Source organism: Ochotona curzoniae, unplaced genomic scaffold (genome assembly GCF_017591425.1).
Source record: "Ochotona curzoniae isolate NIBS_2020 unplaced genomic scaffold, NIBS_Ocur_1.0 contig_2688, whole genome shotgun sequence".
Taxonomy (NCBI): Eukaryota; Metazoa; Chordata; class Mammalia; order Lagomorpha; family Ochotonidae; genus Ochotona; species Ochotona curzoniae.
This window is the reverse complement of record NW_024465553.1, coordinates 27,559,212-27,577,787: the sequence shown is the minus strand read 5'-3', so window position 1 is coordinate 27,577,787 and position 18,576 is coordinate 27,559,212. Positions and strand designations below refer to the sequence as shown.

Here is an 18,576-nt window from a genome sequence, read left to right as displayed (position 1 = left end):
ACTGACAGTTGGACACTTTTTCCCACATTGTGACCTCTCTGAATTGGGTAGATCTTAACAACTGATGGCTTCTTAGAGTTAATGAAATTTGGAATCCATCAGCTGCTCCCTGTGGCTAGTTTTTAGTAAGCGTGCCGTGATGCTTACATTCTGAAGGCTTCAGAAGACTGGTGGTTAAGATCGAAGAAATAAAATGACAGTTTTTAGCCTTGCACATAATGCCCAGTCTCTCCATTTGGACCGTGTAGGATTGTGTACTGTGATTGTGTTACTTGGTGGGGTTTGGGAGAGTGAGTGAAGTCTCATACTTGGAAGACCTACATGAACACTTCTAATGTACGAAAGTAAGCGAACCCACTTTTCCTGCAGTGCATTTCTGCCTTTCCGAGTCCTGGCAGTTGTATCATCGAGTGGTTTCGTTAGTTGGTCTTTGTTAATGCCTTTTTCCTGGCACATTTTGGACGTGGGAATTTAGCTGTCTTGGTTCCCCTGTGATCCTTTTCTGTGGGAATAAAAATAGAGTTATCAGAGTTTTTGTTGTTGCTGTTATTTACAAGTCTGGATGTTTACTAATGTCTATTAAAAATCGGAGTTGGCCAAAAACTTTTCAGTTGGATAATTGTGTGGTGGGGTGTCTGGGGATGTCCTGTATCTGCCAGCACTATCCCTTCTGGTTCTACTGTATTTGGAACCGTCTGGCAATCTTCTTAGCTGTCCAGCTGGGAAAAAAAAAGTAAATGCAGAAGGAGAAACCACGTGAGAGATTATAATGTACGGTCCTCAAGCAGAGAACTTTAGGAATGTCTGTGTATCCACACTTTTAACTGAATTTCATGAGAGCATGACTATTAAAATCATGGTCACTCTATTTGCTGATATTCTAAATAATTGGCTAACATTTCATTAAAAGTATACGTTTTTGTTCTAACTCCGCTTTGTAAAGCTTTGACTTAGGTCTTTGCAATGCGTTACGTTCTCACCGATGTGGTGTCATTGTTTCACCAACCTCTCCTGAACAGGTAATGTAAAAGTCAAAATGTTTTCTTGGTTGATTTGGGTCTGTTGACATCCTTAGCACTTACCTTGTGTATTTGTCTAAAACCATGAATTGCAAGACTTACTTGCACTATGTAGCTGGCTGGAGAGATTTTTGCAAACAGGCGTGGGTCCCATCTCCCAGAGACTCATGTTGGATCAGCCTGGGGCATACCTCCAGGTAGCTCTGGTGTTAGAATCACTGCTCTGGGGCCCGGCACGGTAGCCTTGTGGCTCAAGTTCTGGCATTGCACTTGCCAGTTTCCCATATGGGCACCAGTTCATGTCCTGGCTGCTCCACTTCCCATCCAGCTCCCTGCTTGTGGCCTGGGAAAGCAATGGAGGATGGCCCAGAGCCTTGGGGGACCCTCCACCCATGTGGGAGACCCAGAGGAAGCTTCTGGCTCCTGACTTCAGATTGGCACAGCTTCAGCCATTGTGGTCACTTTGGGGGATTGAACCAGCACATGGAAGACCTGTCTCCTCTCTGTGAATTCAACTTCCCAAAAAGAAAAAGGAAAAAATAAATAAATAAAATCACTGCTCTGAACTGTCTTTACTTAGTAAAGATCTTAGTTTTTCCAAGATCCTTGAGAATTAGTGGATAAATCACTTCATTATTTCTTACTAAAGCAGGATTCTGCTTTAATTATAAATAGGGTCTTTTTTAGGATTACTGAAATGCAGACAGTTGTATCAAATCCTTTTCTGCCATGACAACATAACAATAACGTTGGTTTTTAAAATTTTTTTTTAATTTATTAAAAATGTTTAATATCTTTCACTAAAGAAATCTTTGTAGTCTTGGGATACCTGTATCCTGTATTGGACTGTCTGAGCTGGAGACCAAGCTCCGCCTTCCAGCTCCAGCTTCCTACATGTGCAGATCCTGGGAAGCAGTGTTGATTACTCAAGTGAGGGTGCTACACCCAAGTTCCTGCTATGTACAGGGCAACCTGGGTTGACCTCTCAGCCCCTGCTTTCGGCTTTAGTTGAATAGTTACCAAATTTGCTGTTGCAGGCGTTTGGTGAGCAAACCAAATGGTGCAAGATTGCTCATTCTCTGGAAAAATTTTTCAGTACATGTCAAGTTAAGATACTTGGTAAATGCGCAAGTTGATGTGTAACTTAAGTCATAGTCATTTAGTGTTCTGAATGAAAACCTGCTAGCAGGGCTGCTGTCTCCACTCTTGGCTACTCGCCTTCTCAGAGCTCCACTCAACCATCCTGCAATTCTAGCAGCTCTTAGCCAGGTCATACGTGTGCTGTTCCTTTGAGGCAATATTCCCATATGCCCGATGTTCTAGACGAACTTGGAACTTTGGGGCAGGTGTTTGGCACAATGGTTAAGATGCTGCATGAAAATGCCTGAATCTGAGTATCTGCTCCATTTCCCATTCTTGCTTCCTGCTAATTTGCACCCTGAGAAGATGCTTTAAGTGGCTGAAATGCTGGAGTCCTTGCCCCAAGAAGTTAGGGGCTCCCAGTTTCAGTATAGCCCACAGCCCTGTTGTTTTGGCAATCAGTCAGTGAATGGAAGAGTTTGTTGTCTTTGACTCTGCCTATCGAATCAATCAAAATAAATAAAGGTTTAAAATGAACAGGGATTTGAGAGGCAGACATTGTACAGTGAATTAAGCCTCTGTAAGTCCTGACTACTCAGCATTTTATCTTTCTTGGAAGCAACAAATCATGGTGAGAATGGTTTCTGCCACGGGAGACCTGGTAAAGAGCCTGTGATTGGCAGTGGTGGGCGTTTGGTGAGTGAACAAGCAGGTGGAAGATCTCTCTGTACCCTTACCTTACAGGTAAATAAATATAGGCTTATCCTCCAAAAGGAATCCACTGAATTCTAGCTGCCTCTTATTAATCTGTCTTTCTCACAGGGTGTGTTTGTTGAGATTTATGAATGGCGTCTTACTGAACTGCAAGGCATGCTCATACTGAATATATTAATGAAGGCAGTTATCACGAAAAGGAGGCCAGGCCCTGCAAGTGTGCAATAAGTGCTGTATTCAAGAGAGAACAGGTGGCCCGGCATAGTAGCCTAGCAGCTAAAGTCCTTGCCTTGCACGCACCGGGATCCCATATGGGCGCTGGTTCTAATTCCGGCACCCCTGCTTCTCATCCAGCTCCCTGCTTGTGGCCTGGGAAAGCAGTCGAGGATGGCCCAAAGCCTTGGGACCCTGCACTCTTATGGGAGACCTGAAAGAAGCTCCTGGCTTCTGTCTTCAGATTGGTTCAGCTCCAGCTATTGTGGTCGGTTGGGGGAGTGAATCGCAGGCTCATGGGGAGCCACACGTGTTCTGCACAGTTGCAGAGTGGAACGATTTGGACAATTCACAGCTTGACCAGAGAAAGAGAAAAAAAGAGGAAAAAAAAACCCCACATTTGTTCTGGACAGCAAGGTGCCACGGAGAAACTGCTTGCTAAGGGGATTCGTGCAGATGAAACAGAGCCATACGCTAATGCCAAATGGTGGGAAAAGTGACTAGAGTGCATTGAACAGATTTTTGTGTCTGATCCTTACGTCACAGTCCCAGACACCTAGACATGCCATCACTTCCTGTAGGATCCCAGAGTCTTTGCAAGAGAGCCCCCAGGATCCTCTCTGGATGTTCTTCCCTGACATCAGTTGGTGAAGCTTTGGTGCTGCAGGCACGGGCTGGGGGCATGGGTGGGCCCAGGTGCCCACTGTGCCTCTGTGTATGTGATGCTGGCTTTACAAGGCTTACAGTGTCATGGCGTCTGCCACCAAGATGTCAGAGGACCTCCTGGGAGGAATAGGCACAGTTGCACCACAGAGCTGGAGCCCTGCACGAAGCAGCTGAAAGCGTGATGCCCGGTGAAGCTGTGGAGGGCTCAGGAAGAGAACGTGATCAGCAACTTGGCTGTGAATGATATATGTTGGCGTCACAGGGACTAATGACTAAGGGAATTTGCGCTAAGTCTCAAGTGAGATCCTCGTTTGGGAATTTGTTCATTTCTTGCTGAACAGAATGCTTTGGCACTCCCTGGATGGAATCACTGCGCATGTGAGAAAGACAAGCTATAGGGAGCCATGGGCAGGATGCTGTGGTTTGAACAGGATCCAGGTCCCAAATTCATGCAGGAAGTTGGAAGTTAAGGAGAGTAGGCTAGTGAAAACTCAGTCATGGTGTTGGGAGGTAGGACATAATGGGAGGTCCTTAGGTCACGGAGACATTGCCCAGAAGGTGGATTGTTATAAAAATACGAGCTTGGGGCCAACAGTGGTCCTACCAGGTAATTGTTGCTCCACGGGCATTCACCATGGCCAACTACCCTCACGGGACATCAATCCCACAATTGCCCGTCTTGAACTCAAAATTCCAAAATGGTAAGCTAAATACATCTGTTACTGCTTGCAAGGTTAGTTTCCTTGGACAGTTCATTATCATAATGAAAAGCTGGCTAATATACTTACGACTGGTAAGGTCCACTGGCGATTCCTCTTTCATGAGAGAACGTAGATTTTCAAGATTCCCTTGCAGCCAAGTACTGATATTTTCGATTTTTTCATCCCTTTCGCGCAGTTTATCGATTAGTTTTTTTATTTCTTGCAAGGTCTCTTCACCGGTGCATATCAAAGCCTTCAGGAAATGGCATATTTGGGTGCATGAGTGTAAGTTGTAACAAAATATAGACAAAATTCTGAGTGGATCATATCCAAAACAAACAAAAAAATAGGTGTGCAGGTAGGGCTAGTCATGCAAAATAATTATGTGTGTAAAGTTGCTAACTCCCAAAGTTGTGTAAAAGATTTCATAAAAACAGATAATCCAATGAGACTGATGGAACGCTCAGTGGCTTCACAGCTTTAGCTTCGAGAGGCAGTGCTGACATGAAAGGCAAGCAGACCCTCACAGCAGCACGGAATTGCAAAGGCGGGTCAGGAAAGGAGAGAGAACTTTGGCATTGGGCTAAGGAACCACAGTTCATGAACTGTTTGGTGCTGTAACCCTCAAGAGCTTCCAATCAAAAAGAAATTATTAACACTATCCTTCTCCAACATATAAAGGCTAAATAAGATCTAAATAGATTTCTAAGCACTTTAAAGTAACTCGCTCCAGAATTCAGTCCTGGCCGTGCTACGTGATGGTCGAAACGTGATAATGGAAGGGTTTCAGATGGGCAGCTTTGTCCTAAAACAAAATGTGTTTTCATTTGAGCTTGCCCAGAAGAAAAAAAAAAAAAAATAGGAGGAACATGGGGGAAAAAAAAGGAAAGTCTTCTCATTTTAATGGAATGGCAGCACAGGGAGACAGCTTCCCGAAAGATTAAAATGTAATAGGGATCGTTGATGCAATGGACCATGGTGTGCTGGTCATGCCAGCTTTATCGTTCTCCTGCAGTCCTAAATTTCTGTTCTGATGCACACATCTGTGTGTTTGAACGCATGCGCAACACACACACATACTCACATTAGTCAAGTCAGCATTTTGAAAAAAAAAAAAAATATTTATGGAAGCCACACAAAAACTACTCACTTTAGCCATAGTCTGAAATTCAGCCCACAAATCCGTATAATTTGCTGAAACAAAGATTTAAAAATACAAAATTTATTGAGACACTCTGGGCATTTATATAGAAGTAATACTATTTTTATCTTTTAAAATTGCTTAAATCTAAAAATATATACTTTTGTTTTTTCATAAAATAAAAGACTAACACATCAGACTTGTCCTCCCAATGCAAACACTTGGGAAAAAAAAAAAAACAGAGCAAAATTTGAAACAAATGTTTTCAGATATTGGTGAAAGAGCAGTACAGGACCATGGTACCAAAAAGACAGAAACAGAAAGTGAACTCAATGGTCTCCATATTTCAGCTGTTTGGGGTCACTCCCCAGGCCATAGCATTGGCAGTGGAGTATTGCATACCAAATTCACATAGAAACTAACAAACTGAGTTCAGTAATAGACAAAAAAAGGAAAAAGAAGAACGCTTTTCCCATGAGTTTTATTACATTCAGGATGCACTTTATCGCATTGACAGCATCCAGAGACTGCATCTCAGCAGGTCTCAATTGGCAACAGGGGCCAGCCAACTGAGCAAAGCATGCCTATGGACTGACTTCCAAGACACACCTGGACACTCGAGGCGGGAGTACCTTGGCTCGCAAGGCTGTGCGGGTGGAGTCAGACATACCGCTGACGAAATGAATCACCTCTGGCTGACTCCAGTGAGACAGGCTAGCCAGAAGCTGGCACTGTGTGCCTCCCCTATTGCAGTATATACCTTTTCCTTCTCCTGAATTTTATTCAGTATCTTTCACCAAAATAAAAACACCCTATGTCCTGGGCACCTTCCTAGTTAATCATCAAGGCTGAGTGTAGTCCTGGGGACACCAAATACTACATTGAAGCTACGCAGATGAACCCCCAAAGACATTTCACAGAGTGAACAAACTAGACACCGGGATGGACACATGCTACCACCTCAACTCATCTAATTATTGTGATTAGAAAATAGTTCTCATGAATTGGACGTAGGTGATGAGGAAATAGCCTGTGACAGGCTATATGGTGAATGTTGCAATCAGAAACTTGTTCTACATCTTTCTGATGGCATGTACACTTGTCAAAATGCAAGGAACTTACAGGACGTGCGTTTTATTGTATGAAAGCCAACATGATTGACTGATGCTAAACAAAAACATTATGTTTAAATTTAGTGCTCATGACACATCACTCACTCTGCTGAATTATCAGGTCCCAGGACAGTCTGCTGAAGTTATGCCCTAGGGATTCCTGTCCGTTCTTCCATTTCTCTGTGTCGTCCTTTAGGTAGGAAACATACTGCAAAGTAAAGGCATGTTATTGCTTTTAGCAGTCTAGTTGCTGTGATCGTCCCCATAGCCACTTGGTACAATTGGATTTGTTCTTTCTCTGAGCTACTGGTTGTTCTGTGTGCGGAGCTAACAGTGGCGAATGCCCTTGGAGTCTCAGGAGGAAGACAAGAAGACACTGCTTCCTATTAAACATCCACACAAACTTGTCCGTTTCAATCTAATTTGCCACAAAAGGAAACCAATGTATCACATCTTTAATAAAAAAAAAATGTTCGTTTTGCAAACTATATGTGCAGGAGATGTGATAAAGCATTGCACGGCCTGGGATTGCCTGTTCAGTTTTCCCTGGATTGAAGGACCATGGCAGGGCTCCGGGTGTTAAAGCTGTGGTTTTCTCTTTTGACCAACAAATGCTCAGAAACTCACCACTTGGGGATGTAACTTTGATACTGACCCATTTTTTTGTTTTGTTTTTTCTTTCTTTCTTTTAACTTTGATGTTCTTTACATAGTTGATTAGCGCTCAAAGTATCAGGGGCTACAGGAAAGTGGATAAGACCGTTATTTCTACATTCTGTCTTTTCCTTCCTGTATCTGAGAGAAGGGGAGAGATAAGGAGATAAGGGAGAAGACACCCCCACCCTCACAACTATCCCAGGGTTCCTGACGTGGGACATGCTCTGTGGGTCCTGCTCAAGTGGTCTTGATAGTTCAACAGTTCTGAATTGTTGTGAATCCCGCCATTCCAAACACGATGAAATCTCTTTAGAGTCCACTGGCTGACACAGTTCACCTTAGCATCTCCACTTGCCCAGATTTTCACTGCCAACACTTGGCTGGGGTAGTTGATCAATTTGTTCTGTCCTCTGTTTGGTACCAGGTGTCCTCTGCAGGCTCTAATGGACTGCCATATCCTCCATGTGCGCCTGGATAAGCCACTGACTAAGCCACTGAGGAGGCTCAGCTTTAACACATACACTCCACACTCAGACCCTGGAACCTGCAATTCTCTTCATGATTTGGGGTTCTGGGTCCAGTGGTTCAGCTGAAGGGATCCCCAAAGAAACTTTGTGTAAAGTGATTCCAGAACTTGTGTGTGCTTGACAGTACAGGGTCCAGCAATCAGCCTATGCATATGCTGGTGGTTGCAGTTGCTGGGTCAGTTCTGCCTCCAGCCCCCTCTTCTTCACAAACCAATGGGTGTTGGAACCCAGTCAGAACCCAGTCTGATCCTGCCCACCACCCACTCAGCCCTCACACAAACCAGTGGCAACTGCAGCCTAGTCGGGAGACTCTTCATAACCCCCACCAAGCCTGCCCCCTACCCTGGCTCCTGTGCTTGCCAGTATCTACAGCAGACTGGTCCAGTCTGGCCCACACCCCATTCAGCTCTCATACATGTCAATGGGCATTGAAGCCTAGTTTAACCCAACCAGCCCCTCTATCAGGCCCACACATGTGCTGGCAGGTGCCTCTCTTTGTCTAGCTATGTCTGCCCCAGTCCTGGTTCTCATGATCATCAGACATAGTGGCAACCCAATAGGGAGGTGCCCACTGTTTCCCTACTGGGCCGACTCCCACTCCTGGATCATAGCACTCTCCAGGTGGTTCTGCAGTTGGCTTGACAGAATTAGCCCCCTGTGCCGATATCTGCCAGCTGATTCTAACCCAAACACCCTCATCCACTCTGACTTATGCTTGCATCAGTAGGAATAGTCAATCCGGCCTAGATTTTCCCTGTTTGCATGAGGCCAACAGGTGTTGTATTTCTGCCTGCTCTGGTCTGCCCCCATCCCAACTCATGCTCTCCGGTGGGAATGATGATCCAGCAGAGGAGCCGTAGGGAGCCCCACTACCAGCTTTGCCCCACCTCCCCGGGGTTTCGCATGTGCTGATTGGGTGCTGCCGCCCGGTCTGGCATGGCCTGCTTCACCTTGGCTTTGTCCAGTGGGTGCTCTAGCCTGACCCAGCCCAGCCCACCCCCAATCCCAGATCAGGGTTAGGGAAAGAGAGTCCCATTCATTGGGTCACCCCCAGATAGCCACAATGGCTGATACTAGGCCAGATTGCCCACACTCTTAGCAGAAACCCAGTTATTTGAGTTATCAACAGCTGCCTCCCAGGGAGTGGACTAGCAAGAAGCCAACGTCAGGAGTGGACTTGGGAACTGAATGCAGGGATTCTGCTCTGGGTCACAGGTGTCCCTCCTGGTAGCCTAGACATTAGGTCAAATGCCAGCCCAGAGAGATTTTTCTTATGCCACTGGACTAGCCACTGGTAAGCCCTTCCATATATAGACCTATTACTGTGAAACTGGTTTTTATTTTCTAGCTATTAAAAATCTTTTGAAAATATAAATATCAATTTCCTTGTGTATAAAGGGAAATTATGTACCATCTGCTTCACAATATATAAAATCTTCCTCTCTGTAAATCTGGCTTTCCAATAAAAATAAATAAATCTTTTAAAAAAAATCTTATGAGTGTCTCATTGATGTGTACATTTTTTAAAAGGCACATTTGCCCTGTGACTTAGGAGTGATTTCTATCTTAATAGCACAAAAATGAAACCCACAAATGAAGTAACCTGCCCAAAGTTGTAAATTTAGATATTCAAGCTCTCTATGATATAAACTTGCATAACTGTTTTGTAACAAAATGTGAAAAATCTACACATTTAAATATATACATCTATTTTCCAAATGCAACAGTCTGGGTATTAAATATTAGTGTCATAAAATGTTAAATCGTTTTGGGTGGACTTCGTGTTGTAGCAAGTTAAACTGGCACTTGGGGTGCTCTCATTCCACCAAGCTCCAGTCCCAGTTACCAAGCTTCCAATCCAGCGTTCTGCTCTGCATCCCGGGAAGCAGCAGATGATGGCTTGTGAGTGCCCTGCCACCTGCCTAAGAAAGCCAGATGGAGAGCCGAGATCCTAACTGGCTCAGCCATCCGGGGGAATGAACTGGCAGCTGGAAGATCTGTCACTCTACTCACTCTGCCTTTCAAGTAGATTAAAGTAGTGTGAACTTTAGAAACACCTTTAATTATTAAAGACATTCTAACACAGTAAAATAGATGAATCTTGAATATAAATAAGTAAAAAAGCATCTTTTGAGATTGAGACTTTGAGTGGCACATAAAGAAAATTCCTTGGCTATGAAAAAGAGTTGCAATTGGAAGATCTAGACTGCCTTCAGGACTCCTGGGTTGGGATTCAGTGCTTCTGGCATTGACCTATCCCAGCCCCGGGAATTGGGGAAATGAGCCAGTGGATTCAAAACTTCCCTCTGCCTATCTTTGTCAGTCTGCCTTGCAACTAAAAAACACACACACACAAAAAAAAAACCTTCATTTTTCAAAGATTATTTATTTGAAAAATCAAAGCCGAAAAGGCTTGCTTGTAGTAGGGTGTTCAACAGCCGGATTGCCCTCACTGGAGTGGGAGTCAGGAGCTTCTTTGGGGTCTCCTATAAGGGTGGCAGGGTCCAAACACTTGGACCATTAGCAGAGAACTGACTCTGAAGTGGAGCAGGTGGGATGTGAACCAGGCAATCCAGACAGGGACTTTACCCTCAATGCTGCAGTGCCATGCCCCAAAATGTCTTTTTTTTTTTTTTTTAAGAAAACAACACCTTGAGGCCTGTTACAGCGGCATATCAGGCTAATCTTCTAACTGTGGCATCAGTATCCCATATGGGTGTTGGTTTATGTCCTGGCTGCTCCACTTCTGATTCGGCTCCCTGCTTATCACCTAGGAAACCACTGGAGGATGGCTGAAGTCCCTGTACCCATGTGGGAGACCTAGAAGAAGCTGCTCCCGACTCCTAGCTTCGATCAGATTGACTCAGGGTGTTGAGACCATTTGGGGAATGAACCAGCAGATGGAATATCTTTCTCTCTGTGTCACCTCCTTCTCTCTCTCTATAAATTTGTCTTTCAAATAAAAATAATAAATAAAAGTCAGAATCAACACAAAACCTTGCGCATTCGCATCAAAAAAAGTGACCAGCAATATAAACACAGGAGTTTCAGTAGTCATTGAGAAAATGCACATTAGGGGGCACCACAACACACCTACCAGAATGGTTAAGTTGAAACAGACAGGAGCAGGCATCTAGCCTGGTGGTCATTACACCCGCCCGCCTCCCACATTGAAGAGCCCAGGTTGGACACCGGGCTCTAGCTCCTAACTCCAGCTTCCTGCTGATGCAAACGCTGGGAGGAAGCAGGTGATGGTTTAAGAAAGGTTCAAAATTCTCCTAACACCATCAACCATAGAGAACATGAATAAATTGAGGGAAAGCCATACCAAACTATACAGAACTAGGAACTAGCTACAATCAACAATAAGCAAGACCTCCAATACACCATGTTAAACAAGAGTATCTCTTGTAGCCTTCGGTACATACTCTGAGGCACAGTGTTCATGACTCTCCCATACATCATGTTGAGCAAAAGAGTATCTATTGTAGCTTTCGATACATATTCTAACAGAGTTCACAGTCAGGCATACCGTTGGGCATTAACAGAAGTCATTGACGGAAGGGTGGGCAGTGCCTGGCAGGAATGGAGATGCCTGGGTCTCTCTAATGTTCTCTCTCTTGATCTGGGAGCTGATTAAACACACAGGGTGTGTTCACCTTTCTATCTGCACATTATGCTTCAGTATAAGCATGTTAGCAACTGTTCCTGGCTTTTCTCAGCACTTTTAACAGCCCAATCAACCAAAACCACTGTGCAGCGTGAGATGCCGACGAACTTACTTCTTTCAATTTTTTATTTTCCAGAAGCAACAGCTCTACTTTTTGGTCATTGACGTAGATTTCATTTTCTAAGTTCTTGAGAATTTCAAAATGATCTTTTATCTTTTTGCTTTCTTGATCTCGTAAGTATTTTACTTCTTGCTTCACTTTATCCTGCCCAAACATAAAACCGATGGTCATCTCACAGAATTTCGAGAGAAGGGCACTTAGCATCTATTTGGCTGTGTAGTTTGCTGTCAGAACTATGTCCCCAGATTGTTTGTGAAGCAACGAACTGCAACTATGGGCATCTTAGAAAAACCAGACATCCCCGGCGCGGTGGAGCAGTGGTTAAAGTCCTCGCCTTGCATGCCCGGGATCCCATATGGGCGCAGGTTCTAATCCTGGCAGCCCCGCTTCCCTTCCAGCTCCCTGCCTGTGGCCCCGGAAAGCAGCACTGACAGCCCAAAGCTTTGGGACCCTGCACCCGCGTGGGAGACCCAGAAGAGGCTCCTGGCTTCGGATCGGCATAGTATCGGCCGTTGGGCTCACTTGGGGAGTGAATCATCGGACGGAAGATCTTCCTCTCTGTCTCTCCTCTCTGTATATCCGCCTTTCCAATAAAAAAAAAAAAAGAAAAGAAAAGAAGTAGAAAAGAAAAACCAGACATCCCAAAACTGAGTCAGGAAAACAGATCTATAAACTCTGGTAAGGGGACTTGTGGACCCCAAGTAAAGAACCCGACACTGGGACAATCTCACAGAAGGAGGCAACCTGGCCAACATGGGAAGGGAAACTTATTAAGGCCTTCGGGAGGAGGTTTTTCTTCCTTCCTTGAAGGAAAAAACAAAATGATTGATTTTCCCAAATTCCATACTGTTTTTCTCTACTGAATTCTCATTCAGTTCCTGCTCACATGGTCTTTATTCATTAAATGATCATCATCAGCAGCAGCATATTAAGAAAATAGAATTGTGTTTGTATTTGTTTTTTTTCTCTTTCCTATTTATACTCGTAACACATTAAAAGTTACTTTTCTATTTCAGGGCATTGCAGAAAATAGGATATTTCCATTTTGAATGAACCAACTCCTGCTGCATAGCTTATCACTATTGATTATAGAGTTTAAAAAGTCAGCCAGTATTTCTTCACCTGTTCCTATTTCATCGATGCCTCTTTGTAACTTTTGCCCAGTCATCGTTAAAAAAGCACAACCCACTCCTTACCTTATAAGTGAGGAAACTAAGGGTCAGCCAAAAATTCTCCCACTATTACCCACTAGTTGTTCTAGAATTTCTTTGGCTATATGCATACAGGCATACATCTATACACATGTATACATACTCACATATATGTACATTTGTGTGTTTAACCAGAAGTTTAAAACACGGGTGTTGGAAAGATCAGTTTACTAAATGTAGATTTTATGAGAACCTCATGGTGTCGAGTAAATATTAACTCTGTGTATGCCGACTCTAATAAATAAAAGAACAAATGCATTGACCCTTTACCACGCTGTTAAAGTATCTTGAAAAGTCCCTTGTAAACTGAGGAATGCAAGTTTTCAGCAAATTCTCCTCCTCCTTTTGTGCTATTAGAAAAAGAGAGAACAGAATAACTACTCATGAAGTTCTTCAGTTAAAAAAGATTAGAGACATATGCCTCACTTTAACAGTCCAGTGGTATTAGAAGGCTTATCATGAACCGGCCAATGGTGGCCCTCGCCTCTCCCCCGCAAATGCCACACCTGTTTCTGTGTCTGACTCCTCAGAACCAGACATTTTAAAACTTCCTTTAGTAGTCGTTTTCTCGTTTTCTCCAGTTGTTCATTAAATAAAATAAACTTTTAAGACCATGTCTTGGTTTATAATTTTTTTTATTTTTATTTTTATGATTAAGTAATAAAAGTTATTAAATTGTATTAAAAACTAAAGCAACATGTATACAACAATAAAACAAAAGATTGAAAACACGGGCTATAGTAACATGTGTACATTACACTTTTTCTGGACACATAGGGGCTGCGTGAATGTAATAAAAGCTTCCGTGGCTAGACAACAATTCTATTTTGTAGTATGTACTTACTTATTTTCTTTTTGACTTCCATTAGATTTACACGCATAGAGGGCCATGCTTCCCCCTCTCTCCCTCACTCTTTTCTCCCAGTATCCCCTTCTTATTATTTGTTTTCGAGTTATTACAACGGCAAAGTCATTCACTTCACTATCACAGGCTTAATTTCCTGATATATAAACATATTATGTTACAAATGTAGGAAGAGGAGTCAAAACAAAACATAAGAGTGTAATTTAAAAAATAATGGGAATTCTACTATTATTCAGTAATAAAGACATGCGCTGTATACGCCTGTTATTTCCAAGTAATCTAATCTCCACAGTAGAGTCTATAGGGTGTGTGTGTGTGTGTGTGTGTGTGTGTGTGTGTTAGTTGTCATGTATCAGAGAGAACTTATGATATTTGTCTTTTTGGGGACTGGCTCATTTCATTAAGCATGATGGTTTCCAGCTGTTCCCACTGTGTGGCAAACAGCAAGATCACTCGTTTTTATGGCTGATTAGTATTCCACAGAGTAAATGCACCATATTTCTTTAACCATTCATTCATGGAGAGGCATCTTGGTTGTCTCCACATCTTAGTTGTTCTAATTGTGCTGCTACAAACACACAGTGGCAGGCTTTCTCTCACATGTGGATTTTGTTTTAGTTGGAGATATTCCCAGGAGTGGGATGGCTAGGTCACGCGGTAGACACATCTTCAGCTGTCTAAGGAATCTTTGCACTGAATGTCACGAGGTTGCACCCAATTACAGTCCCACCGACAATGGATTGGGGTACCTTTCACCACATGTCCGTGCAAACAATTATTATCTGGCGATTCCTGTATGTAAGCCATTCTCCCTGGAGACAGGTGGAATCTCATTGTGGTTTTTATCTTCATTCTTCCTAATTTTGAGAGAACCTGAGCCTTTTTCACGTGTCTATTAACCATTTGAATTTCATCATTTGAAACATTTATGGTCATGTCCATTTCTTCACTGAGTGGCTTGCTTTGTTGTTTTAACTTTCAGGAGTTCCTTGTAAGTCCTGGGTAGTAGCTCTCTGTTGTGAATACATTAGGGAATATTTTCTCCGATTCTGTTGATTGTCTCTTTAGCCTTGCAGCACAGGAGCTTCTTGGCTTGACACGGTCCCCTTTGCTTAGTTTTGCTCCAGATGCCTGTGCTTTGGGGATCTTCTCTATGATGTCTTTGCCCATACCTGTGTCTTGCAAAGTGTTCTAATGTGTTCCTCTAGTCATTTGAAGGTGTCTCAGCACACATTTAGAGCCTTGATCCATTTAGAGTTGCTTTTTGTGTAAAGTGAAAGGCAGGGGTCTTGCTTCTTACTGCTGCAGGAATATGCCCCCCTTTCCCAGCAACATTTGTTAAACAGCCTAGCTTTTCTCCCTTGGTTGATGTCAATTCATTTGTCAAAATTTGGTTGATTATAGATATATGTGTTCACTTTGCAATGTCTGTTCTGTTCCATTGATTTTCAAGCCTGTTTTTGTGCCAGTAAAGGCAATTCTGAATACAACTGCACAGTAATATGTCTTGAAATTTAATATTATGATACCTCTAGCTTTGTTTTTATTGTGTAAGATTTCTTTAGCTATTAGCTAACACTTGTATTTCCATAAGAATTTTAGCATCATCTTTTTTCAAGCTATGAGAAGAATGTGTGGAATTTTGATTGGAATTGCATTGAATCTGTAGATTACTTTCATTCATGTGGACATTTTGATGATGTTGAGTCTAAGAGTCCAAGAATAGGGTGTATTTTTCGTGATTTATTGTCTTCTATTTCTTTTTCATATTTTGTAGTTTTCATCATAGATATCCCTCATATCCTTGGTTAGGTTTATTCCAAAGTATTTGAGATGGAATTTTTTTGTTTGTTTGTTTTGCCATCGTTATGAATGGGACTTACTTTTGCAAGCTCTTTGTCAGCTGTGAAATGGTTTGTGTCTATCAAGGCTCTTGCTTTATCTGTGTTCCTTTTGTATCATGCACCTTGACAGTCTAATGAGCTCCAGTAGTCTCTTAGTTGAGTCGTTTGGTTCCTTTTTATGGAGAATCATGTCATCTGTAAACAAGGATGATTTAACTTCCTTCTTTCTAGTTTGTATTCCTTTGGTTTCTCCTATTGCCTTTGGTTCTGGCTAGTACATTCAGGACTATGTTGAATAGCAGCAGTGAGAGTGGACATCCTCATCTGGTTCCAGATTGTAGCGGAAACCCCTCCAACTCTTCCCCATTCAATACGATGATGACATTGGGTTTTTGCAGATAATGCCTTGATTATTTTGGGGAATCATCTTTATATGTCAAATTTGCTTAAGGTTTTTAGCAAGAAGGGATATTGGACTTTATTGAGATCATCATGTAGTTTTTATCCTTCAGTTTGCTGATGTGGTATATCTCATTTATTGGTTTGTATTTAGCCATCCCTGCATTCCAGAGATAAATTCCACCTGTTCTGGGTGAACGCTCTTTCTGATGTGCTATTGGATTCAATTGGTTAATATTTTGATGAGGATTTTTGCATCTACAGGGGTATTGTTCTCTGTTGTGTTGGGTTTTTTTCTTTTTCTATTTTAGGAATTGAGGTGATATTGAGTTCGGGGATGGAATTAGAGAAAAATGCCTCCTTTTCTATTGTTTTGAAAGTTTGGGAAGGATTAGAGCTTGTTCTTGAAAGGTTTAGTAGAACTCATCAGTGAAGTCAGCTTTGTTGGCGAGTCTTTATTACTGATTCAATCTCTGTCCTAATCATGGGTCAATTTAGGTTTTGATGTCCTATGACTCAGTGTTTCTAAACTATGTATGTCCAGAAATTCATCCATTTCTTCCAGATTCTCTCATTTATTGGCACGTAGTTATTTGTAGTAATTTCTAATGATTCATTGCACATCTGTGGTATCTGTTGTATTTCCATTTTCATCTCTAATTGTACTGATTTTAGGGGGTTAATTGGGCCAATTATATATCAGTATTGTTATTTTTCAAGAGAGCATTTTTATTCATTGACCTTATGTATCTTTATTTCATGGTATTTCGTGGTTTTAATGTTTTTTGCTTATTTCGAGTTTGTTTTGCTGTTCTTTTTCTAGATCATTCAGATATATTGACTTCATGACTTTCTAGTTTCTTAATACAGGCACTGATTGCAATGAACTCCCCTCTTAGCACTTTTGCTGTATCCCACACATTCTGATCTGCACCTTGACCCACAATGCCATCTTAAGTTTGATATCATACATACTATAAATGCATTAAACTATATTACCTTAAATGTATATTTTAATGTAAGTATGTGTGTATTTAAATGTACATGTGTAAATATGTATTATATAATTTTAAATTTAAGTCAGCAGGTTATGGTTCAAGTGCTTCTACTTATGGGGGAGACCTGTACAGTGTTCCTGGATCATGGCTTGAACTGGTCCAGTTCTGGCTACTGGGGACATTTGGGGAGTGAACCAATGGATGGAAGATCTATCATCTCCAAATCAATTTATCACTTTGTTCTTCCAGTGAAGAAGTAAAAAGCAAAATTAACTAAATAAAAGAACAAAAATGGTATTATGTACTTGCATGGAAGGCCTAGGATCTGGCTTCAGATCAGCTCAGCTCTAGCTGTCGTGACAACTTGGGGAGCAGACAGAAGATCTTTCTGGCTCCTCTCCTCTCTGTATATCTGACTTTCCAATACAAATAAATAAGTCTTAAAAAAAAAAAAAGAAGTGGTGTATCCAGCACTCAAACCAGTACTCCACCATGGTCTATGGCATGCCTAGCATTTACTCAACTTGTGGTATAAGAACATCTGCCCAAATTTTTCATTCTTTTAAATTTGTTGAGGCTTGTTTTATAACCTACCATGCTATCTATCCTACAATTGTTCCATGTACTGTTGACAAGAACATTGTGTGACTACTGAATGAAAGTTCTGTAGGGCCCGGCGCGAAAGCGTAATGGTTAAGGTCCTCGCCTTGCACGCCCAGAATTCCGTATGGGTACCAGTTCTAATCCCGGCAGCTCCACTTCCCATCCAGCTCCCTGTTTGTGGCCTGGGAAAGCAGTCGAGGACGGCCCAAAGCTTTGGGAACCTGTGCCTGCGTGGGAGACCTGGAAGAAGCTCCAGGCTCCCGGTTTCAGATTGGCTCAGCTCCAACCATTGCGGTCACTTGGGGAGTGAGCAATCGGACGGAAGATCTTCCTCTCTGTCTCTGCTCCTCTGTATATCTGGCTTTGCAATAAAAATAAATAAACCTTTAAAAAAAGAATGTTCTGTAGATGTCTGGAGGTTCAGTTGATCTAAGATACAATATAACCCTGTTGTTTCTTTCTTGATTTTCTGTCTAGATGTTCTATCTGTTTCAGAGAGTGGCATGTATACTATTTCGTACTGGACTCACTGTTTAGATCTAGTATTACCTGCTTTGGGGATTGGGATTTTCCACTATTGGGACGCATACATATTTACAAGTGCTTTTTTTTTTTTTTTCTATTGTGGGATTGAGCCCTTTATCATTGTAAAGAAAGGCCTCCTGGTATTTCTTTAAGCGATTGGCTTAAAATCTATTTTATCTAATAAAAAATATGATTACTCTGCTTTCTTTTGGGTTCTATCTGTGTGAAACATCTTGTTCCAACATTTTACATTCAGTCTACGTCTGTCTTAAAGGTGAAGTGAGCTTCTTTTAAGTTGGGTCTAGTTTTTGAATCCATTTTATCACTCTAGTCTTCTAATGTAATAATTTAGTCCACTGATATTCAGTCTACTAATAAGGTAATTATTAAGCCCTAACTTTTGATGTTTATTTTCCTTTCTTGCTGTAGCTCCCTTCATTCTCCTTTTCTTAACAATCTTCATGTGTGTGAGTGATTTCATCTTGTGGTGTACCTTGGGTTCTTGCTCATT

At 42.1% G+C, this 18,576-nt stretch overlaps 1 protein-coding gene across 1 annotated transcript in view; it reads right to left on the bottom strand.

The window, feature by feature from the left end:
* Window positions 1–184: 184 nt before the first annotated feature.
* The window catches only part of CCDC175 (coiled-coil domain containing 175), a 50,014-nt gene continuing 31,622 nt past the window's right edge, over window positions 185–18,576 (bottom strand). The window contains exons 15-20 of the mRNA XM_040975494.1: window positions 13,102–13,181; window positions 11,612–11,764; window positions 6,752–6,854; window positions 5,544–5,587; window positions 4,481–4,646; window positions 185–502 (exon numbers count right to left, since the gene is read on the bottom strand). Coding sequence (XP_040831428.1) covers window positions 420–502; window positions 4,481–4,646; window positions 5,544–5,587; window positions 6,752–6,854; window positions 11,612–11,764; window positions 13,102–13,181 — 629 coding nt within the window. The 3' untranslated portion in view covers window positions 185–419. The remainder of the gene's footprint in view (window positions 503–4,480; window positions 4,647–5,543; window positions 5,588–6,751; window positions 6,855–11,611; window positions 11,765–13,101; window positions 13,182–18,576) is intronic.